At 41.6% G+C, this 23575-nt stretch overlaps 3 protein-coding genes across 3 annotated transcripts in view; 1 reads left to right on the forward strand and 2 right to left on the reverse strand.

Annotated features, from left to right (window-relative positions):
- Nucleotides 1–293: 293 nt before the first annotated feature.
- Nucleotides 294–9004, reverse strand: sybl1 (synaptobrevin-like 1). Its single transcript, XM_083651372.1, has 8 exons — nt 8885–9004; nt 8087–8260; nt 6692–6749; nt 6451–6588; nt 5840–5930; nt 5251–5318; nt 3848–3940; nt 294–1378 (listed from the first exon to the last, which is right to left on the reverse strand). Exons 2-8 carry the CDS (start codon nt 8230–8232, stop codon nt 1316–1318), a joined length of 657 nt encoding a protein of 218 aa, XP_083507498.1. The 5' UTR covers nt 8233–8260; nt 8885–9004; the 3' UTR covers nt 294–1315.
- Nucleotides 9005–10516: 1512 nt separating this feature from the next.
- Nucleotides 10517–15151, forward strand: polr1d (RNA polymerase I and III subunit D). Its single transcript, XM_083651375.1, has 5 exons — nt 10517–10593; nt 11192–11289; nt 11728–11804; nt 12926–13008; nt 14753–15151. The coding sequence occupies exons 1-5, from the start codon at nt 10555–10557 to the stop codon at nt 14798–14800; spliced, it is 345 nt and encodes a 114-aa protein (XP_083507501.1). The 5' UTR covers nt 10517–10554; the 3' UTR covers nt 14801–15151.
- Nucleotides 15152–21049: 5898 nt separating this feature from the next.
- The window catches only part of LOC310789702 (endothelin receptor type B-like), a 19185-nt gene continuing 16659 nt past the window's right edge, over nt 21050–23575 (reverse strand). Inside the window, exon 8 of the mRNA XM_083651362.1 lies at nt 21050–23575. This exon is cut by the window's right edge and continues 354 nt beyond it. The gene's annotated coding sequence lies outside the window, so the exon portion shown is untranslated.

Raw genomic sequence — 23575 nt, forward strand, 5'->3', positions numbered from 1 at the left:
GGATTACTCGTGGGTGGTTCCCTTCATTCACCAGTCTGTCATCGCTTGTAAGATCAAAGTCTCATCATTGATTCTCAATAATTGTGTGTACTTTGACTTCTATGAAGCAAAATGTGATGAGTTGGGAGTCCATCTATAACTAACAGCTAATCATTTGAATAATAGGACAACATTAGTTGTGACTCAACTCAACCCTTTGGAAGGTCAATAATCGTCTAAAAATGTCTTGTCTATCTGGCATCACAGCATCCTTTTTGTTTTCCACTATAGAGATAAACCATTTATTTGATACAATGAGATTTTATTATTTCAAATCTGGATGTACAGTAATTAAATAATTACATGGTTCCACATAATGGTAAGAAGCAAACATTATGTACAGTGTAAAAAGTGCATTGTGTTAACAAAAAGGGCATATGGGCACATTGAGCATCCTATGAGGGGAATAAAGGCTATAATCCATGGTTGAGAAGGAGCAAATGCTTTGCTAAAAAATGGTGGATTTAATATAGAACCATTATATTTTCTCGAATCAAAAATATCAATCAAATAAACAATACCGATTTGTATGAACATATTCTCTTCACAAGATTTGAGTTTTAGAAGATACTTGCAAACTGCTTGGTGATCAAACAGGCATCACAAAATCGGTGTCTATGAGCAAAAAAGAAGCCATCTCATTCACAAGACACCTCCAATATGGTTAAATACATGCCACTGAAGGGAAGCAGGCTGCATCAGTTTTGTCAAAACATCTTCAGTGCTTTAAACAAGAGGACAAGGCATAGCTGATGGATGTGCAACACACTTAAAACGCTATATACAGCTTGCATGCCCCATATGTCTGGTTAGATTCTCTCTTCTCTTCAAAGGGAAAAGCAAAATAACAAAGTTCAAATCTTTGCAATCTGAGTGGTTCATTCAGGTATTGATTTGAATACACGTACATGTGGATGGGGAGGGGGGGAGGGGTCAGAGCAGTATCACAAACCGATACATCAGGCCACTAAGTGCATGAGACAAGATGAATGCACCAGACTAGTATAAGACAAGATTAATGTTCCTGACCAGTTTCAGGCCAGATGGCTGCTGTCCATTAGTGTGGGAATGGCGGGCTCCCTGTCCAGAAGGCCGGTCAATGTTGCACGCTACTGAAGGAGAAGGACACAGGAGGAGTGTGTGCGTGTGTTCCAGGGATGTTGAAGCTGGAGAAGTCCAGTCAGGAAAGTGCTGATTCCCTTTGTGTCCACTGGCACACAGAGTTGAACAGGAGAAGCTCCCTCTCTTCCTTCATCTCCCTCTCTTCTTCTCATTTTTAGACACAGCTGGGCCAATTGAGACCTCCACAGGCAGCAGAGACAATGATGTAGAGGACCACCTGAAAGAAGTATGGAGACAATGTTCACGTCATGTTCACGCAGCTCTTGGATCAATGACGCAATGAGCCTAGACTCCAATAATAAATAATAATTAAATACACTGAGGGAAAGAGGAAATGACAAAGGAAAGAGCATTGATGCAATGTGTTGTTAGTAAACAAGTCGCCTATTCATGTTATCTGTATTAATCATTAAATGGTCAGCTATTATCATTACCTTTGCTTGACTATAGAGAAGTGCACAGTTGCCATCAATTGCAATCAGGGGTGTAGTGATAAATACAGAGGTGGCTAAACTATCCAAGGTGAGTAGTTTACCCACCTTGTTTGTTGATTGATAGTTAATCTGAAAATAGCAGAGTAAACTATCTGCTTCATTCCAAAGGGGTGGGTAAACTGTGTTTACTTGTGTTTACCCTCCACTACACCCCTGATTGTAATGCACAGTTACAGACAGTAGATTTGATAATGTGCTTGATGGTTGCTGAGATAACCCTATATGAGAACGTGTTCTTAAATGTACCTGTAATTATTTACACACAAAAACACAGGAAATGTGGAGGTTTTGTCATTTATAGGTTATTATAGTATTATTGATTATTGATTCTCATTGTCTGGCCCGCTTGACACCAAATTGGGTCACATGTGGCCTGTGGACTAAAGTGAGTTTGAAACCCCTGATCTAACATAAAGAAATTAACATTTCTACTCTCCCGTCTCCATGCTTTGCCCACTGGTTGATTCTCAACTGTCCCAACTCACAGGCTAGGTAAATACAGTAAGCAAGCAACACATCTGACTACAGTGTGTAGGCTCCAATAAAACAGGACAGGTTGCTGATATGGGATTCATGGCTTCTGTTCAGATATGAAAGACATGTTTGTGCCTTCCAACCATAGCCTTAAAGTTATGACTATGACTTCTAGTAGAACCATGTACTATACTGTAGCTTATACTGAAGTAGAACCATACTCTAACTGTAGTAGCCTAGGCTACATTACTGGTTAATTTGAACAAAACATTAAGAAAAGAGCAGCTTATGGAATTTAAAAATGTCCTTTGTAGCAGCAGTGTAGAGACTAAATATCTGGAAATGACATATCAAAGACAGGATGCTGTTGAGAAATATGAGGCTGTCTTCAATTGTGCTAAAAAAGTGAGAGCGTTGTGCAAAGAGTGTCCTCACTTTCTCAGTGTCTGTGTGGCACGGCAACACAAGCGAGCACGACAAAGCTCGGCTAGAGAGAATAGTACGCACGGCGTCAAAGATCATCGGCTGCGACCTTCCTTCTGTGGCCTCCCTATACGCCACACGCATCAAGCGAAAGGGGGAGAAGGTGATGCGAGACCCCTCGCACCCAGCTTACTCCCTCTTCAAGCGCCTCCCCTCTGGTAGGAGGCTCCAGAGCATAAGGTGTAGGACATCTCGCTTCAAAAACAATACATATCCTGAGGCTGTCCGACACCTCAACTCTAGCCCAAGAGCACAGGCACTTTGTGCTAGAAGGATCAACACCAGCTAGGCTTTTTTGCCCTTTATGACCAAAAGCACTTTAAAAAATAGTTTAGCACTTTCTTTTTATACTTTTTAAGCACTTTATCGAGCATTATTTTAGCTTTCTGTGGCACTGTGGCACTCTGCTTTTTTAACAGGTTCCATGATTTTTTTTTTTTTTTTATGTCGTTATTATCCTTTTTATTACTTCCTTGTTTTTGTATGTATGGAACTCTCTGCATCTATGTCTCCTGTGATTCTATGTGAGCACTTCTGCACCAAGACAATTTCCAATCAACCATGTGTTGAAATGGCAAATAAAGTTCTATTCTATTCTATTCATGTCAAAAGAAGATACTGGCGCCCTGTTGCATTAATATTGGTATCCTATTGTATGGTTAAGTAGCCTATATTTGCATGCCATTGGTATTGTTATTTTCTACTGGGATTAGCCTACTCACTGCTGTAGTAGTGTTGTTAAGTGAAGTTAACGAGGCAGCTGGGTGCAAGCCGTGTGCTCTCTCTCCCTGTCTCGTCTCTCTCTCTCTCTCTCTCTCCTTCTCTGTCTCTTGTGCTCCCTCTCTTTATCTCTCTCCCCCTCTATATCTGCCTCGGTCTCGCGCTCTATCTCGCGGGACATCGTCTCAATTTGCAGGACGCGTGAAGTGATGAAAATGCGGTGCAGTCCCGCACAAAGCGGGACATCTGGTCACCCTACATCTCGGTCAGATTCTTATGGTAATTGATCAAAAACAAATCCGCAATGTGTGACGACTTCAACATTTGATGTGCACTAATTTTGATGCACAATGGACATTTTCACACAGATATTCTCACTGAACCATGTGCCTAAGGGCTTTTCTTTGCACAGATACCACCAGTGTGATAATCCATCACACTTGCCTATGAAAGCATTATGAAATATCCCACTGATAACCAATTTCCTATCATTTACTATTCGTGTCCATACTCACCAGACACACCAGCACTATGACGAGAGTCAGTTTGAGGTTCTTCATACACATGGCCCGTGCCAGGTTACGACTGGTGGTCTTAAATGTGACCGACTGGAGGAGGAGAGGAAATGAGATCAGTGACAATATACTGTATGTCTATACTGTGTATGTAAGCTCCAGCCTGCAGACAGATTATACCTAACTTGATTGAAACATGGTCACACTAGATGTAATCAGACTACTGCACTGAATCAGTTGATGTTGTTGCCGTTTGAAGTTTAAATCAGATCGGAGTCATTAGGATGCTCTAGTCCAGCTAAATGTCCATACGTCAATGAATTCAGAGTAAATTAGGGTGACGTAAACATAGTCTGTGTTGCTACAGTTTACAGAATTATATAAAAATGTAAATAAGCTTGTTAGAGCTTCAACATATACACGTTATACTGTCATATTGATCCTCTTGTATCAAAATCTCAATCAATTTCAAAATATCTTCAAACCAATAAATCCTATAACAAGAATGTGAAGTCTCTGTGTGCGAGTGAGTGAGTGAGAGTGAGTGAGTGAGCAGAAATTGTGTTCGGCCACAGCTATGCCATTTTACGTGCGATCCCGCTGAATCTTTCAGGAAGTATAAAGAGCACCCCTCTGGGTGACCTAACGGAGCCAGATTTTTGTGATGTCTGTGTAGATGAATGGCTGAATTTGCGATGCTGCACAATGGCTGCACAGCCTCCACCCTTCACTCACATGGGAGAAGCCAGGAAGGCTTTCTGCCAGGAAAGGGATGACGCATAATAGAGGATTCACCATAAAACTCTTCAAACGTGTTTCATTGCATTTTTATTTTTGTTTTAAGGATGTTGGTTGTTATGGTTAGGGTTATGCAAGTAAAACAATTTGGTTAGGGTTAGGGTTAGGGTTAGGGGTTGAAAATGTTCAGCTCAGTTTGTGATTTGGGCTTAATGAGTAAGGTGCTTGCCTTCCAGTCTGAGGACTAGGGTTTGATTCCCGGTCAAGCCACATACATTTTTAACAAGCATTTTTCTTATTTGAAAAGGTTACATTGCGTTCCAAAGATCGGTTATTCGGGTTCAGCAAGTAAGTACAAGCATTTGGTTAGGGTTAGGGTTTGGTCATAGTTAAATAAGAAAACCCTAACCTTAACCAAGTTATTCTTGTCTAACCATAAGAATACAACCAACATCCTTAAAACTAAAACTAAATAAAAACACAATGAAACATGTTTGAAGAGTTGTATGGTGATTCCTGTGTTCAGCATAATCCCTTTCTGGCAGAAAGCCTTCAATGCTAACTTCTATGCTAACGGCTATTCCGCTAGTAAAAAATAAAGCCAGAAGAACCTGGCATCAAAAGTGGCGCGATATTCCAATTTCAGATTGAGCCATTAAACTCACTGAATCGACCAGATTTTCTGTCTTGTCAATCAGCAGCTCCAGCTTCTCTCCTCTCTGAGCTACCAAGTCTGCAAAGCAAACACACACAGCCAAAGTTAGCTTGGAGGCATGAAAGGTCCAGTGCTATGAGAAGCACGTTCCCCAATCTCATATTATTGTTTAACAACAAAAGGCACATTAACGTAAATGTGGGGCTTTTGAGAAACTATCCCTTTAGCGGTCATCAGGATCAAACCATTCCAAATATCCAATTTATTTCCTGGTGTAAATTACGTCAGATATACAGTATACCCAGGTTCACAGTGTGCCATTTTAAAGAGGTGCCCGGTACTCTAACAACAGCTTATACTCTATGTTAGCATAGAACTTGACACATAGCATTTATAGACATCATAATAAAAAATAAAAAAAATCATATGAACCATCAATAACTGAAAAAACAGACACTGCTCGAATTAGAAATCTATGACAAGCTTTTCCTGACTGAATTGGAACTTCACATTTTTACAACATTCTCATGTGATTGGCCACATGTCAAAAAAAGGTTAAACACCACTGAATAAAGAGGAGAAGGTGAGGAGAAGCTCACCTATGTTGCGGACCATAATGCCCTTCAGGTCATCCACTTGCGTCTGAGTCTCGGTCACACGATCAGATCCCCGTGGGTCCGAGTGGTGTTTCTACATGAGGCCAGATGGAGAAAGGTAAGCGGGGGTGAAGGAAGGGGAAAGAAAGATCATGTGTGATTGTTGTAGACGGTCGGCACAGTCTACATTAGTTATCAAGACTCTCCGGAGGCAAAGAGTAAGTCACAAACCCCCAAGACATTGTTGCCCGTATTTCCCCCCCAATATTTAATTTTTCGATTTTTCACAACATGAAAAACAAAAACAAGCTCAGACACAGGAAAAGAAAAGAAAGAAAAAGCATACATATGTTATCAACATTCCAACACCACAATGTGGTGCTACCAGCCGCGTAAGGTGCTTATGTGCTTGTAAGGGGTGTTGTGCATGGGATCCCATGTAAGGGGCCCATGAGGAAACAACTGGGCAAGTCACTTGACGCTTTTAACCTTGTCAAAGTAAGCCAGGAACGGGTCCCAGATAGCTGAAAATGTCCTGAGTTGGGCCTCAGGAATCTGAGTCTCTCCATACGTATAATTGTTGCCCATATTGCTCAGGCTTATGTCATGCTCACCATCTGAGCTGCCAGTGTGGAGGAGAACTCGCTGTTCATGGCGTAGGGCAGCGCTGTCTGCGCTCGTGACCCGTACGTCGTCTGGAAGCGCCTCTTGACCTCACTGAGGAAGCTGAATGCACGTGACCTCTCAAAGTCCTTCAGTCAAAAGAGACAAATAAATGTTTAATAATGTTTAAGTCACACACTCAACCCCCCTCCAGAAATAAATGATATACAAATAAGAAAACAATATACTTACATCATCAGTGATGCAGAGGTATATGATTCTGTCATGGCAGATATAATGAAAGAGATAGCTGAAATGAGAAAAGAACATTTGTCAACAAATCACATAAACAAAGCCGAGAGCAAGATTGAATAATTCATCCAAAAGTAATGAAGTGGACATTTCACAGTCTTTACCAGACCGTTAGTGTCAATATGTGTAATGGTGGTGGTTATGTTGTCACAACTTACAAGTGAATGATTCATTTGTTTAGTGGTTGACCCTTGAACAAAAGGTTATGAATTGATGAACACTGATTCGTATGAGATGTTTTGAGCAACGCTGTTCTTCATCAGACGAACAACAATTGAAAAACAGTGCCACTAAATACCCACACGTACTTCCCTGAAGGGCTAGATAATACTAACCGTGTGACTTCTGTGCTGGCACAGAAAATGAAAGATATTTGGCAACAACCACAAGGTGCGCACAGAACGGAACAGAAAGAGGAAACGAAAGAGAGAGAAAAACCTGCACATAATATACAAGCGCCACGCTTAAAGAACAGTAACGACCATAGACAATTCCATTGTGTCACATTGCTGCTGTGACACCTGAACTTCACCTAGGGGATCAATAAAGTGCATTTTATCTTCATCTTTTAAGCAGATGTTATACACCAAAGTCCTAGATTTTCCATGTAGAGAAATGGACAAATGTCTAAATGTGTGTCCAGTGGAGAAATCCAATCTCTTCTCGTGGGTGGACATTGATGTCACCCCCTCTATGAGTGCACTTATACATAATACCGGTGTTTTTGTTACGTTTTTGCCAATTGTCTAAGTTTATTCCTGGTGGTGTCTACACACAGTCATGGTGATTTGAGATATCAGGGCTTGGTTTTCTCACTTTAGAAGAGGCAATGTTCTGCCATTCATCTATGTACAGTATGAAAAACAACTTCCAGAGACTTGAAAATTGCTTGAGCTCGATAAACCTTTAAAGTCAAGATGAAACATTACTTTAGTTTGTCTGTTTTACTGTTATTTCCATGTATCCCAGTGTGCTCAAGTTGAGTTTTTTACATTATGCACGTGCATTAGGTTACATAATGTCAATGATGACACCCACAGGAAGAAATAGACATGTCCTGTCCACCAGGGAATAGTCCCTCAAAAACATGTAAGTAAGTAAGTAAAACTTTATTTCTATAGCGCCCTTCACAGCACGAGTGCACAGAGTGCTTTACATCAATAAAAACAGCATCAAAAGAATACAGGCACAGGAATAGTATAAAAAGGGAGAAACATAAAACAAAAACAAGGAACATAGGGAACAAACCTTATAAACTTTATTGTCTTGTCATCTCCAAGTCTTATTTGTGGGGTGTTTGTTAACCTGCCAGATGTGTGTGTGTGTTAAACCTACCTGCCATGGCTGTACGTCAATTTGTTGTTCTCCGAAGGGATTTTGGCCAAAATCTGTTCTGTGACTTCCAGGAAGTTCCCGCCGCACCATGCATGCTTGGCCAAGATGGTGGTTCCACGGGCCACCACAGCAAAGAGGATCGCCATGGCAACAGTAGGGGGATCCGCTGTGTTACTGAGGATGAAGAGAGTGGAGTTGAGTAGTGACCAAAAGTGGTGTTGGTACCTATTTATTTATGTCGATGGTTGGTACTGGTAGAAATGGTGGCAAATGTAGTAGGTTAGGGAAAGAGCAGGTAACCAGACCCTTCAGGTGAAAATGATTTAGGGAACATACAGGAGAGGGAGGGGAATAGTGTGTGTGTGTGTGTGTGTGTGTGTGTGTGTGTGTGTGTGTGTGTGTGTGTGTCAGTGAGAGAGGTGTGTGTGTGTGTGTGTGTGTGTGTGTGTGTGTGTGTGTGTGTGTGTGTGTGTGTGTGTGTGTGTGTGTGTCAGTGAGAGAGGTGTGTGTGTGTGTGTGTGTGTGTGTGTGTGTGTGTGTGTGTGTGTGTGTGTGTGTGTGTGTGTGTGTGTGTGTGTGTGTGTGAGAGAGTCATGTATCATTTTGACAGTTGGCTAACTGTCACAAGATCATCCTGTTTCCTAAAATGAAAATGAAAGCTGATGTCTAGAAAAACAATAGCTAGATAAACAACAAGCTAATCTTACCGCTTTAGCTAGCTTAGCTCGCTATGATGGCTTAACGCTATGAAATAGATTCTAAGCTAACGTAAGCAATGATAATAAGCAAATGTAATACCTTCGATGTTTGAACGGCGTTCAAAGTAGCTGACTTTGCGATAGTTGCAACATCTAAAGAGATTTCAACTGCTAGCAAGCTAGCTAATCCCTTTCGAGTGACTTCTGCTTTGCAAATCACTCAGCCCCTCAGATGCGAAATCCCCCTCTTGCCGGGTGATGTAGTTCTTGCAGCAAGTTTTGCCCTTGTTCGTGAAACCTAACGTCTCCCCTTGTGAACTACATCGTTTAAACTTCCTGTAGTGCAGTGTTGTCGTCGCATGTTTTCATACATACGTCACATATTGGCGACCGACTGCAGCGCTCAAGGGTTTTTTTATCCCTCAGACAGGTCTTACAGACCTAAGACAGAGGAGTGTCTTATCCAGTGGTGTAGTGGTGCCTAGGCTAGAGAAGTGGTACTCTTAATTTATGACCCAATTTTTTTTTTTATAATTTCCCTGTTTTATAAACCGTAATAACATGTATGACCTGACATCACTGGTGACATCACAATTGCTCAAGTGACATCACTGATGACATCACAATTGCTTGAATGACATCAGTGATGACATCACATCACAATGCCTCAAGTGATACTACTGATGGGTGACATCACAATAGCTCGAGTGGCATCAATGGTGACATCACACGAGTGACAGCTTCGTTCACAGGATCCGTGCTATTCAGAAGTGGCTGAAGAGACTTCTTTAGGTGTGACCAGAAGGTCCGAGTCGGACCAGAGTGACTCTGATTATGGTCGGTCGGACCATCCGACCATAATCAGAGTCACTCTGGTCGCTTGGTTGGTCGGTTGGTCAATCGGTCGGTTGACAAAAAGTTCACAACGCTTTAGCGGGCACAGTTTTCTCCCTATGAGGCAGAAACTTGGCATGGAGGTCAAGTGTGTGTGTGTGTGTGTGTTTGTGTGTGTGTGTGTGTGTGTGTGTGTGAGAGAGAGAGAGAGTGAGTGAAGGTGTGTTTGTTTTCTTGCCCTTGCCAAATGGCTAAAAGGGGGCGCTTGAGGCAAATTTCACAATGCGGGGTGGATGACATCACAATAGAGTGGATATGTCACACACTGACTGACATCTGGTCACAGCTATTCAGTAAGATGCTAGCTACAGTAAAGCGAAAATAATTTAGTTTAATCAAACAATATAACTACATATTCCCTCTCCTTGCCCTGCAATTTAGCAATAGTTACACTATACTGCTATAGGGGGGATTTAAAAGTGGGTATACTCAATGCTCACTGAAAAATGAGTGGGTATATATCCCCATACCAACACCATTGGTCTTAGTAATTGAAGGCCATAGACCATAGGTGCCACACACACATAGGTGCCACACACTGACACACGTGCTTGCAGCTCGCGCTCTCTCTCTCTCTCTCTCAATTCAATTTCAATTTCAAATAGCTTTATTGGCATGAAAAGACAGTGCTTATATTGCCAAAGCAAATACACATATTAACAGTACAACAATAAGGAAATTATAATAATAAATGAATGTACAGTCTCTCTCTCTCTCTCTCTGGTTCACTGGTGGAGCTAGTTACGGGGTGGAGCCGTGGGTGGAGCTAGTTACCTCGTGGTTCCGCCCCTCGCCTGTAAGACGACAGTGAGGGCAATACATCCGTTTCCGTCTGGAGTTGTCGTGTTGTTGCCTGGGTTGGAATGTGAAGCAAGCATGGCTGGGGATGGCGAAAAGAAACCGGCGCTCGAAATGGTGAAAAGCTAAAAATACGTATCTATCTATTATATAGTAGGCTACACAGTTACCTATACTGCGTTTTAGCTGACTTTTTGGGAGACGCCATTGAGCTAATGAAGCTATCACAGAACTGCGACATCTGTATCTGTAGACTCCTCACGTGGGTAGCAACGGGAAAAGAGCTATGTTTTTCTATCGGAGAGCCATAGAGCATCATCTGTACTGGACGTTAGAAACGTAGATGTAGATAGATAGTTAGTGGTGTTATGTGAAAAGCTCAGGTTTCATGTCAATCAAGTAAAGTTATTTGGACTGAATATCCTTGTCACATTACTCTGTAATACAGCTTTTATCCACTGGATGGCAGCATTGATTGTCACTCTAGCAGCTTCCACATCTAGGATGTATGATGTTGATGTATGACTGATGCCCGGATAATGCCTGGATGTCTGTGAAATATTAGTAATGGATGCATGGATAATGTATTACAGTTGCTTTATTCCTCTGATTGTGACTGATCAAGTTACAGTATGTCTCTGTTTCAGTTCATGGTCGTGACTGCCTGTGTAGGAGTTTATGTTGTAATGTTAACTGTGTTTCTGTTGTGTTTTAGATCCAGGCTGATGGAGCTGATGAGGGCTGTGTGACGTTTGTGCTGCATGAGGAGGACCACACACTGGGCAACTCCCTCAGATATATGGTCATGAAGAAGTCAGTACTTCAGCATAGGCATAAATACAGTGACCCTCAGCTTTGACCCCCAGTCATGGTCACGGTTTTGACCCATTTAGGCTCTTTTGTACTTCAAACCGTTTCACTCCCCCCAAGCCCCCCATTGACATACAAAGAAGAAGATAGACAATCTTGCCTTTGTTGCCTTCTTGGCTTCCAGCTTGAGTGGACTGTTTTTCACAGTCGAATGAGTCGATAGTCAGAAAAATTCTTGTCAATCATGTCGTAATGTTTCATAATCGCATAAAAGCAAATTCAATTGCTTACGTGATTCCAGGCCAACACAAGCAGCAAAATGGGTGAAAAGAAAATCACACTACATAGCCCTGCCCATATTGGCACAACGCTCACAATAATCATCTGCAGCACAAATACAGTAAGCCCCATCTGTCTGTCTGCTTTTCTGTTTTCCATCAGTGTGGATGTGGACTTTTGTGGGTACAGCATCACGCACCCGTCTGAGAGCAAGATCAACTTCCGCATTCAGACACGAGGTGAGGCGACCCGCAATCCCTCTTCACCGTCTCTCTTCATCTTCCCTTTTCTTCTTCTTCACCTCAAACCCACGCGCAATGTTAGTGTGTGTGTGTGTGGAGAGCTGGAGAGTAAACATTATCACGCCTGTGTTTCAGAGAGTAAACATGTTGATTGGTGTCTGGTGCTTTCACTTGGTCTGCTCAGCCGAGGTAGAAATGCCATTGACTGAAAAACACATGCGTCCGCACACACACACACACACACACACACACACACACACACACACACACACACACACACACACACACACCCTTCCTCTTCCCATTTAACTGCTCACAGAAGGCTGCTGTAACCACTTTGTTTTATCTGTTTTACTGTCAGTCACTTTCCCAAAAAATGCCAGCAACTCTTAACATCAACTTCAACACGTTGTGTTTGTGGTTGAACCGAGTGTCGTCACGATGCCTTGAGGAGAAACTCGTGGTTTCATTACAACAAAAGACATTGTTGTTGTAATATTGTGAAATAGCATAAATGTTACTTCTTACTAAAGGCTGTGCAACATTGTGATACGAATTTATGAACTTATTAGCCTCGTCTGGCTGACTGAAATGAACAATGAATGGCTTTACCTGCTCATTATAGAATGTAAAAATTGGAATGTGATGCATTTTGCTGTGTTCTGCCATTTGAAAAGGTACACTGATTTAGGGATGCAACGAGTATAGATTTTGACGGCGAACCCTATGGATAATTCATGGCGGTTTCCCCCGTGTTTACAATACATTCATGCTACTGTTAGTAGATTGGTTAACTACGTTTCCCATATACCTCGAGGGTGATTGCATTTTGTGCTTTGTGAAAACTAGAGTTCACTGGAGTTTCCCGGTACAAAAACATAATTATAATTAAAGGTCATACATTAGTTTCAGACTTTGTAAGGCTACACCACGGGTCCAATTTTGATGAAACCTGTAGGGATGACTGGCCCAAGTGGGTGCTTGCATCATCGTCAACATGTTTGACATGTTTGTTATTGAATTACTAATCATAGTACCGGTAGTAGTAATAGTGGTGATGCATGTGTGCACCGCACCCAGTGTCGTTTCTTCATGCAGGTTTCTGCTGTCTCTTCCAGGGGGAGCACCGGCCACGGAGCCTCTGCGGAGGGGTCTGAATGAGCTCACTGATGTTTGCCAACACGTGCTCAACACCTTCCAGGTAAGGCTGTGTGTAGCGTAGCCCACACCAATCACCATTCACCAATCACCAATCACCTTATTGTGATGTCTGAGCAAGTCGTTCTTCAATTCAAACAGCAAAAGGACTAAATAACTGCATTGAATTGATATGAACAAAGAAGATACTGCACATAGTTTTCAGTGTTTGTTGTCAGTAGCAGCAGATGGAACACGGTCAAATTTATTTGTATCGCCCTTTATTACAGTTACAGTCCCAAAAGGCTTCGCAGCGTACACACATTGTGAGATAATCAATAAAAACAACCCCTGCCAGGAAAATCGTATTGGGGGGAAAAAAGAAGGCAGAAACCTGGTGAAGGGCCTCAGAGAGAGGGATGTCCATCACGCCCCTTATAAATACACCAAGTAAACAGAATAACAGCGTTTTGTGTGGAACGTGCAAAACCGGCGTCTTTGAGTATCTAGAAAAGCGCTATATAAGTTGAACGTATTATTATTATTATTGCTGGCCAGCTGCAGCCACATGAAGTGAAAAGAGATGGGAGACGCTGCAGTTCATGACCTGGTTGATTTATAGATTGCACCGATGCACATGGCTCACATGTTCTGCTCTAGAAATGTTTGATCAGCGTATCGGTGTCGGCCAATCTGCAGTGGGATGGATGGCCCCGGTAGGGAGACTTTCAGCTCCTGTGTCGGCATGCTTCTGCCCTGCTCAAGTCACGCTGACTCCCTATCCACTAAACGGGTGCTGTTCTCCATCTGACCCCGACTGTGTGTTCACCTGGGGCTGGGCAATATATCCATATCGTGATATGAGACTAGTTATCGTTATATCGTGACATGGCATAAGCGTTGTCTTTTCCTGGTTTTAAAGGCTGCGTTACAGTAAAGTGATGTAATTTTCTGAACTGACCAGGCTGCTGCAGCTGTTCTATCATTTGCCTTTACCGACTTATTATATTCACATCACTGATGATTGTTTATCACAAAATGTCATTGTGTAAATATTTTGTGAAAGCACCATTAGTGCTTTTGTTCACTTTTAATAAAAAAGTGCTCATGACATCCACATGTGGTTTTGCCTTACAACTTAGTCCACTTCCACTTAACCTAGGCTACAAATTAGCCCACTTCATAGAAAATACAGAGATATATTGTGTTTTAATTTCCCTACACGGACCATTTCAACATCACATTGTTATTGTTGGAATGGAAGTCAGTTCAGTAGCCTAACGTTCACACCGGCCCCACACACTTTAGACGCTGCTGTTGTCAGCGTTTGCAAACAAAGTATAAACAAGATGTCATGAATGAAAACCCAAGGGACTCTTTCACCACAGCATCCCGTGGTGACTGGTCACTCTTTCACCACAGCATCCCGTGGTGACTGGTCACTCTTTCACCACAGCATCCCGTGGTGACTGGTCACTCTTTCACCACAGCATCCCGTGGTGACTGGTCACTCTTTCACCACAGCATCCCGTGGTGACTGGTCACTCTTTCACCACAGCATCCCGTGGTGACTGGTCACTCTTTCACCACAGCATCCCGTGGTGACTGGTCACTCTTTCACCACAGCATCCCGTGGTGACTGGTCACTCTTTCACCACAGCATCCCGTGGTGACTGGTCACTCTTTCACCACAGCATCCCGCGGTGACAGGAAAGTTGGCTTCCATAAAGCCGTCGTCCTCTCCACTTGTCTCAAGTTTCATTCAACTCTAACGGCAGGGTGCTATCTGCCTGTCTGCTCTTTTACAGGCAAGAGTAGACGAGTTCAAAACCACGCAGGAGGAACCCATGGCATGAGGAGCATCGCACGACCCTGAGGGACCACAGCGCTGCCCCTCTCTCTCTCTCTCTCACACACACACACACACACACACACACACGCGCGCGCGCGCACGCACTGTAAGAATTATAGTGACACTTAACCTTGATTTCCCTTCTTAAAATTCAGTAGAGAAAGGTCTGGAAACTGCCCCCCCCCCCCCCCCCCCCCCCCGCTCGTCAAAATATTTTTGAACAACAAGCCACATTAAAACATGCATGTGTATAGGTTTCTTTTGTATTTTGTAGGAATTTGATGTATATTGTAAGTGTGTTCATCCAGTTGTTTTCCTGGAATGCAGGGATGATTAGAGGAACAATAAAATATATTAATCTTTAACAACTAAGACCTTTTTTTGTATTTCCTGGAAATATTTTGTACAGTTTGGAGCTTGCCTATTCGAATTTGACAGTAATATTTACAGTATATTCTCAGCAGTCCTCAACACTGTTTAAAAGATGTCCAAACCTAAAGTGACGAGAGGGTTTGAAAAACAGACCAGTTCTCATCTGTCCTTTGAAGCGGTGTTTGATGAGTGAAGGGAGGGGTGGAGGCTCAAATGTCCTTATTAGTGGAGGAATGTGGGGTGAGGGACTGCATACGCTGCCCAGAGAGCAGAGAGGAGAAATGAGTGGAGACAAGTGTAAATAATGAGGTTAAAGTTGTTTGAGTTGAATCATATCCCTCCGTCAGTCACATTCTCACACATGGCTGGCTTTGTGGGTATGGAACGCCAAGGTCGGGGAGAGAAAAAAACCTGCAACTCCTATTCGACAAAACGGTTAACCTCGAGAACCTCTCAAATTGTTATCTCAATAATTGTCGGACAAATGTGAACGAATATGTCCATGACTGAATATACTGAATGAAGGGATTATATCGAGTAATGTTGTGGAAGACAAACTCGTCTAAATTCAATATAGCCATCTTTCAATTTATGTAGATGCATAGAGTTTGTTAAGCTGTTATAAACCATAAATTCACAGTATTCATTTTAGTGAGCAATATGCTAGATTGACTTGAACTGAAGGAAAATAGGAGCTATTCAAGAATACTAAAGTATACCATTCAGATAGATAACCGTTAAGTCTGTGGTTATATGGAGATCAGTGGCTGGAGTTTGTAGATTATCAACTTTTCTCTCTCCCATATGTAGAAATGATCTTGGATAACGAGTGATGATCTGAGGCTGTTTGCAGCAGCTTAGAAAATCACATGTTTTTAAAAACTTGCCAACGTTCCCTATAGTGCTAACCAGACTCTTAAACTGAGAGGAGGGGGGGATCCTTTGCTTGCTGTAAGTAACTGATATCTTGGAATAATAATGAAATTATGATGAAGAGCAGATTGGGCACAAACTTCCACTGTTTCGCTTCAAAATGATTCACTTAATCATAAAGTTTTAGTTGAAGAGATCAAAGGTTTAACTTGCAACAGCAACTCAGACCAAATTTGATTTGAAACATATCTGATGACTTTTTAATGTCTGAGCATTTGGCCGTGAACTGAAATTCCTCTTTTCAAATTCTATTTGCATCATAAGCTTTTCATAACTTCTTTGCAAGCAAAAAAAAAGGGGGGGGGGGGGGGGGTCTTACAGTACTAGAACAAATTAATTCATGATTGCCTTTAACCTCCATTGTCATATTCATGCCATATGACCTCAAGGGTTTAACTGCCGAGTATGACATTTGCTACAGCCATCTATGTGGGAAAAGAGACTTCAAGAAAAACATCAAATCTATGCATTATTCCTACACTATATTCTGTATTTTATCATGGTCAAAAAGGTTATCCGTAAATAAAGACATTAAAATACCAGCTTTTCTTTTGACAAATTCCTGCCTTGTCGGACCTGGAGCCAAGTACGTATGTTCTCTGAAGCCATAAATTCAATTCAGGATAGCCGTTGCATAACCCCATGTAGGTCCAACATGCAAGGTTCATATTTGCCTCATGTGAGATGTTTTCTTTCCAAGGCCCAATTCTGAATTTATATACATAACAAACATAACCCCTCCACGCTAAGCCGAAAACATGAAAACTGAGACATTTCTCAGCCTTGACACTGTTAATAACAAAGGTTGTGTTCACTCTTCTCTAGAGTGCGATAGTCTCTCACACCAAGGCTGTGTGACTGTGGTCTCCAACTCTCATTTTAAAGGTGAAGTCAAGGAGTTTATAAACGTTCCTAAATGTAAACTAGAACTCTGGCTAATGGTGCAATAAAACAAATTGTTATAGCTGAGATTGCTTTAGCTGTTCCAGGCAAATTAAATCACCCAGGGGTGTTAGGTATTCACAAAGCAGCTTCACAGAAAAATCCACAAAACAGTCAAAACTCTTAGTGCTTCCATACACACCACCAACACTACCAGTGAAGTTTGGACACAGCTGATTGACTGTTTCCCCCTATTCAAAAGCTTACGCTTAAATGCTTGAAATTAGTTTCTTAGACAAATCTCTCCATACTATAATTTGAGATCTGGTGGCAGCAAGGGCATCGGTTTGATTTGGAAAGTGGTGGGGACATTTGGCAGGTGGTCCGCAGACCCCCTAGAGGGGTCCGGGGGCATGCCCCCCAGAAGAAAATGTACATTTGAAAGTAAAATGCATCAACCTGGTGCACTTTGAGAGCAAAATGAAGAGGCTAGATCTATGAAGAACTACACACATCACATTAATAATCTATGAAGAACTACACACATCACATTAATATCCTCTTTACTATGCTGTGGCTTTACAATGATCAAAAAGATTATTGTCTCATATATTCTGCATACATAATTCAGTCAATTCTTTCTCACTCTTAATTAAGAACATTCACATATCCAAAAACCAAGAGTGAACTGACATATGGACTCTTTTTATTTAGTGACCAAACACAGCAGCACAGCAGGGAAATCAATGTACAACCACTGTACTGTAGCTTATATATTCAGAATATCAGAACCGCATGCGCCTAACCCAACAGTGCAAAGCGTAACAGTCCCCCCCCCCCTCCACACACACACACACACTGCTCAGCTTTTTTCGGTGCCAGTCTGGGTATTACGGTGACATCAATGGTTGGAAGCTCCCGTATCGAAGCATGCTTGCTTGAAAGGAGTAGCAGTAGCTATTATTTACCGGTTATATCCTTTCAGAAGTTTAATTTACAAACAGAAGACTCGTGTGTGCGGATGATGTCGCGAATAACTCTGAATATATAATTAACTCTGAGGGGAAGAAGAAGCTAATCTCTTATGGACTCAAATTAATAGTTTAGCTGTAAAGCTAAACATTAGCTATGAAGCTATTTGAGCTTTGAAGGATAACGTTTGTCAGTATTACCTTAGCTCAGGAGGAAAAGTTCCTGTCACTGTGTGAAAATGAAAATGTCTAAAGTCCAGAAGCTGAGAGCAGTGGTGAAGCAGCACCTAACTGCGGCTGTTGGAGAGATATTTGGGATGTTTGAAAGAACGATAGCAGAGTACGAGGAGGAAGCTGCTCGTTCAAGAGAGGAGATCGACCGACAACGAAAACGTTGTACATTTACACAGAGAAGCCTTGCCTTCAGACCTCCAGCAGCTGTTGGTCATTAAAGAAGAGGTTTCCCCAGGCCAGCAGGAATGGAGCCCCAGTCTGGACCAGGAGGACCCAGAGCCCCCACACATTAAAGAGGAACAGGATGAACTCTGGACCAGTCAGGAGGGAGAGCGCCTGGAGGAGGCCCATATCACCCAGTTCCCATTCACTGCTTCTGCTGTGAAGAGTGAAGATGATGAAGATAAACCTCAGTCCTCACAGCTTCATCAAAGCCAAACTGAGAACAGAGAGGAAGAGCCTCTAGCTAGCAGCTCAACTGAACAGATGAAAACAGAAGCTGATGGAGAGGATTGTGGAGTATCAGAAGAACCAGCCAGGAACTTAGATCCAGCTAGTAATTTACAACCAACTAGTGCTGGCAAGGCAGACTTCTGAACCTGAGACTGAAAACAGTGATGATGAATGGTTGGAAACTAGTGAAGCTCAGTCAGGTTTAGACTCACAAAGAAACAGTGACGTTCTTGGGAAGAAACACTTGAGTTGCTCAGATTGTGGTATATATTTTTTATTATAAATCACACTTGAACAAACACATGATAGTCCACACAGGTGAGAAACAATTTAATTGCTCAGTCTGTGGTAAAGGTTTAGGTGATAAAGGAAACTTGAAGAAACACATGATAGTACACACAGGAGATAAACAATTGAATTGCTCACTCTGTGGTAAAGGTTTTGGTTATAAAGGAAACTTGAAGAAACACATAAGCCACACAGGTGAGAAAACATTTAATTGCTCAGTCTGTGGTAAAGATTTTAGTCAAAAAGGAGTCTTAAAGACACACATTATAGTCCACACAGGAGAGACACAATTTAATTGCTCACTCTGTGGTAAAGGTTTTGGTTATAAAGGAAACTTGAAGACACACATGATTTATTTAGTTATTTATTTATTTATTTATTAGTTTATTTCTCAGGGACAATGCACACCAATCAACAGTAAGACTGTAAGTGAGCCAGAGTTAGCCTGGATGGCTAGTTTCCATCTGCTGTCCCTGGCCAGATGTTGAAAAGGCAGCCTAAAATTCAAATCAATTAAAATGCATGTGTTACAAAAATAAGAAGACAATAAAAACATAAAGGGCTGATTAATACAATGCCATGCAGACAAAATAAAAGCACATATAAGCATAGCAGAACACATCTAAAACAGACACACCAATAAAAACACATAAGACACTAGAGACTGAATGCTGGGAGAAGTAGTTATTGTATTGTTAATGTAAACATGACTGGTTATTTATGAGCCATAGTGATGATAATCCACACAGGAGAGAAAACATTTAATTGCTCAGTCTGTGGTAAATGTTTTGGTCAAAAAGCAGTCTTGAAGACACACATGGTAGTCCACACAGGAGAGAAACAATTTAATTGCTCAGTCTGTGGTAAAGGTTTTGGTCATAAAAGAGACTTGAAGAGACACATGAAAATCCACACAAGAGAGTAAACATTTAATTCAGGGTTCCATGGAAAACCTGGAAAAGTCATGGGATTTCAAAATCTTGTTTCCCAGGCCTGGAAAAGTGATGGAATTAATAAAATCCCTGAAGGTTTAGGAAAAGTCATGACATTTTGTTGTGTGTAATTAAATTGTTACAGTGATCTTCTCGTGGATAACCTTCCATGTAATGTAACATGTTTGGGAGACCAGACACTCCCTGCGGTTTATTAAAAAGTCTTAAAGAATTAGGATACTAGCCAACATTTTTAACCATTTGCCTATTTGCCATATTGCCGATAGTAAAAGTATAATGTAGATGCCTTTATCTTCACTGTGCGTGCAGTACAAACTGCGGTACAGCCCTCACTGCTACTTAGGTTAAACGTTATTAGAACTTTTATTATGCCTCCGCTGGCGATAGCCAGGCCAGATTTGCCTCAAACATCGACTTGGACTCATGGATGAACTTATTTGATGTTGGTGGTCAAAGGTCAAAGGCCAAGGTCACTGTGACCTCTCAAACGCCATTTTCAAGCTTGTCAAGTCCAGTTCATCCTTGGACTCAAGGATGAACTGATTCGATTTTTATGGTTAAAGGTCAAAGTTCAAGGTCACTGTGACCACACACACCCAATTTCCAAGCTCTGTAATGCAACATCTCAGGAGCGCCTTGATGGCATTTCTTCCAATTTGCCTCAAATGGTGATTTGGACTCAAGAATGAACTAATGGCGGAGGCATAAATCCGCGGTGCGGTCGTTCTAGTTAAAAACTTGTATTAAAGTTAGATTTATACTTGAATGAGGAAAAAAAAGCTTAAACATTTTCAAAGGGAAAGACACCTTTCTGACAGAAAAGTGCATGCGCGCCGCAGGAATCGAGCGCGCAAGATGCCTAGTAATCTAAAATATCAAATAGTTTTGATTTGTTTAGCACTTTTTTGGTCACTGCATGATTCCATGTGTTACTTCATAGTTTTGATGTTGTTGCTATTATTCTAAAATGCAAAAAATAAAGGAAAATCCGTGTGTCCAAACTTGACTGGTAGTGTATGTATGCAGTGATGTAAATACACCATGTCAGACTGCACCACCGGTAACAGCCAGCCAGCAGCAGTGCCCCGATTTAATTTGTCAACACAAAAATACAACTCAGTGCTATAAAATAATATTTATTATTGCATAATCAACAAATAGGTACAATATAAATGTTATTTAAAATAACCGGTTGTGAATTCACATAGCATTTTATCTATCAACCTAAAAGTATTTGTAAGTAGCACTGAATTTCTAGTTCGGTGGTCCCTCTAAAAAGACAAAGCTGCAACATTCGGTGAGAATGTTTAGCTAAAAGAAGGGTGAAGTTGAGCTCAATCAGATACGATCAGCTTATGTGTGCTATTGCAAATAGGGCGACAGAAGAAAAACCTTGTCAAATGAACATTTTCAAAGTCAGAAAAATGATGAATACCAAGCAATCTTTGAATGTTTTGATATAAACATAACAAATTTGGTTTAGAAATCAGATCCATTGCTCACTGCTTATTGGATAGTCATGGTCTAGTCAGAGCAAAAACAGCACTAAATAATATGGGATTGACTTGTGCGTGTCTGACAGTGCGTGCTCCTTCCACCAGTCATAAGGTATGCACATCTAATGACACTGAATTACGTTTGCAAGTTTTCCCAGATGATCATGCTATGAATACACATTCCAGTTTTAATGGACTGAAGGTTGGGATACAGATAGGCACATATCTAACTTGCCAGTCACTAAATAGAGATCCAACATTCAAACTGCTGGCAGTTTTGAATCTTCCCTCATGCCTGACTCCTGGGGGCCAAATGTATAAAGCATGTGTACACACGAAAAGTGTGCCGCACCACTTTCCACACAGGTTTCAGAATTGATAAAAATCCACGGGCTGTAAGAATTCCGTACCGGTACATCTCTCACACCATACATACCGTACGCATTCTTCTGAGTCCCACTATACTGTGATGTGGCAAACAAGGATAATGTAGGCTATGTGTGAATTTGGGTGACATTTTATTCAGAGCTACACAGATTTCTACACCTAAATATACAGAGTTGTATACATTTGGCCCCTGATTTGTTAAGCGTCTAGAAGTTGAAAAAAATCTTATAAAACAGGAACAGCTTCCTCTTACTGAGTTACACCCCTTTTATTCCCGCACAGATGGAACGGTTTTAACAGGTAAAATCACACACCATGGGTCACACACACCTGGATTTATCTGGTTACTATGGAAAGAACATGCTATGCTGTTTGTCTGTTTGTCAGCAGGGTATTGGAAAAACTACTGGCCCGATTTTCATGAAACTTGGTGGAAGGGTGTAGTATGGGCCAAAGAAGAACCCATCAAATTCTGAAATGGATCCGGATCCAACTCACGAACAAGCAATAATAGCTGGCCTTGGGGAAGGGCTGCGCTCCCCGAGTCCCCCTCTCGTTTGCTATGTATTCTTATAGCAGCTCTCGGGAGCGGCGTCATGATTACAGCTCCTAAACAATAACTATATTTGCCATAGGAACACACACATAACCTGACTCCGCCAGATGGGGCGGTATTGAGTTCACAACACGTTTGTGAAACAGAATGTGAAGCAAACCCATCCATCTGGCAGCGTCAGGTTAACACACACACACACACACACACACACACACTGATCAAGGTGAAACATTTAGAAAGAATAATATACAAAGTCCTGGTGGAAGATTAAATACACTTTGTGTGAAAGTAAAAAGTTTTGTGATAAGATATTTTCATATAAAAATAGAAGTTACATTATAAGAGACAAGGTACACAGTGGGAATAGAAACAACAGCAGGAATATCGCAAATAAAACAAAAGACTAATTCTATGTAGCGTGATGAGAATCAGCTGGTATTTGTCAAGTGTTGGACAAGTGCTGGACAACAGCTGCCCTCCACATGACTTGAAGCAGCGATGATTTCAACTTGTTTCAACTGCCGCATGACTGGGAGACATACAGTGCACCCATTTTGCTCTGGCATGATGTCACCAGGAGTTTTGAAGCTCGTGTCAACATGCAGTGGATTTTCAGATAATCAGCTATAGTGCTTATATGCATTCTGCATAGTCAGCCACAAGTCTTCCTAGGAAAATCACATCCTTGAAGCCTGAACTCACGGCCACATTTTCCCTGTGTGTGTCTCTCTCTCCATGAGATATCAAAGCTTCAACAGGTATAATCACAGCATGTCATCAATGTTATTGCTCATACACAACACTAAGACCATTGATTATATCTGGCCTTAGGTCTGAAATCCGCATGTAAATAATACTGTACAGAAATTTACACATATTTCCATCTGCAGCTTGAATAAAAATGTTCTCGATAAATGTAGTTTCCACAGACTAATACAAAGTCCTCTACTAAACTTTAATGTTTGAGTAAGGACTTGGTTAAGAGCTAAATCTAGTTTTGGTTTCACCCTAGCTTTTGTGTTTGTATTTAGTATTAGGCCGGAGATATACTTGTCTTGCTTTTGGCTATGCGAGGCAGCCATCGTTCACTCGCAAACACGTATAAAAGCAAGTATATCTCCGCCCTCACAGGTTGACAGGTTCAGTCCCATTGCTACATTCATCGGTTTGATGCGTGAAGTCTCTCAGTCTGTTGTGAATTCACATTGTGTAGAAGTCTCGCTTGGGGTTAGCTTCGAGTTACTTCTTCCTCTC

This window comes from Poromitra crassiceps (genome assembly GCF_964638095.1).
Source record: "Poromitra crassiceps genome assembly, chromosome: 15".
Lineage (NCBI taxonomy): Eukaryota > Metazoa > Chordata > Actinopteri > Beryciformes > Melamphaidae > Poromitra > Poromitra crassiceps.

What these genes read in the sequence shown, in the direction of transcription:
- sybl1 (XM_083651372.1), bottom strand. Translation starts at nt 8,232, where the DNA reads ATGGCGATCCTCTTTGCTGTGGTGGCCCGTGGAACCACCATCTTGGCC. An exon ending in CAGAAAATCTGGTCGATTCA is followed by an intron (nt 3,941 to 5,250) that starts GTGAGTTTAATG and finishes CTCCTCCTCCAG; the next exon opens with TCGGTCACATTTAAGACCAC. An exon ending in TCATAGTGCTGGTGTGTCTG is followed by an intron (nt 1,379 to 3,847) that starts GTGAGTATGGAC and finishes TACTTCTTTCAG; the next exon opens with GTGGTCCTCTACATCATTGT.
- polr1d (XM_083651375.1), top strand. Translation starts at nt 10,555, where the DNA reads ATGGCTGGGGATGGCGAAAAGAAACCGGCGCTCGAAATG. An exon ending in CTTCCGCATTCAGACACGAG is followed by an intron (nt 11,805 to 12,925) that starts GTGAGGCGACCC and finishes TGTCTCTTCCAG; the next exon opens with GGGGAGCACCGGCCACGGAG. An exon ending in ACGTGCTCAACACCTTCCAG is followed by an intron (nt 13,009 to 14,752) that starts GTAAGGCTGTGT and finishes GCTCTTTTACAG; the next exon opens with GCAAGAGTAGACGAGTTCAA.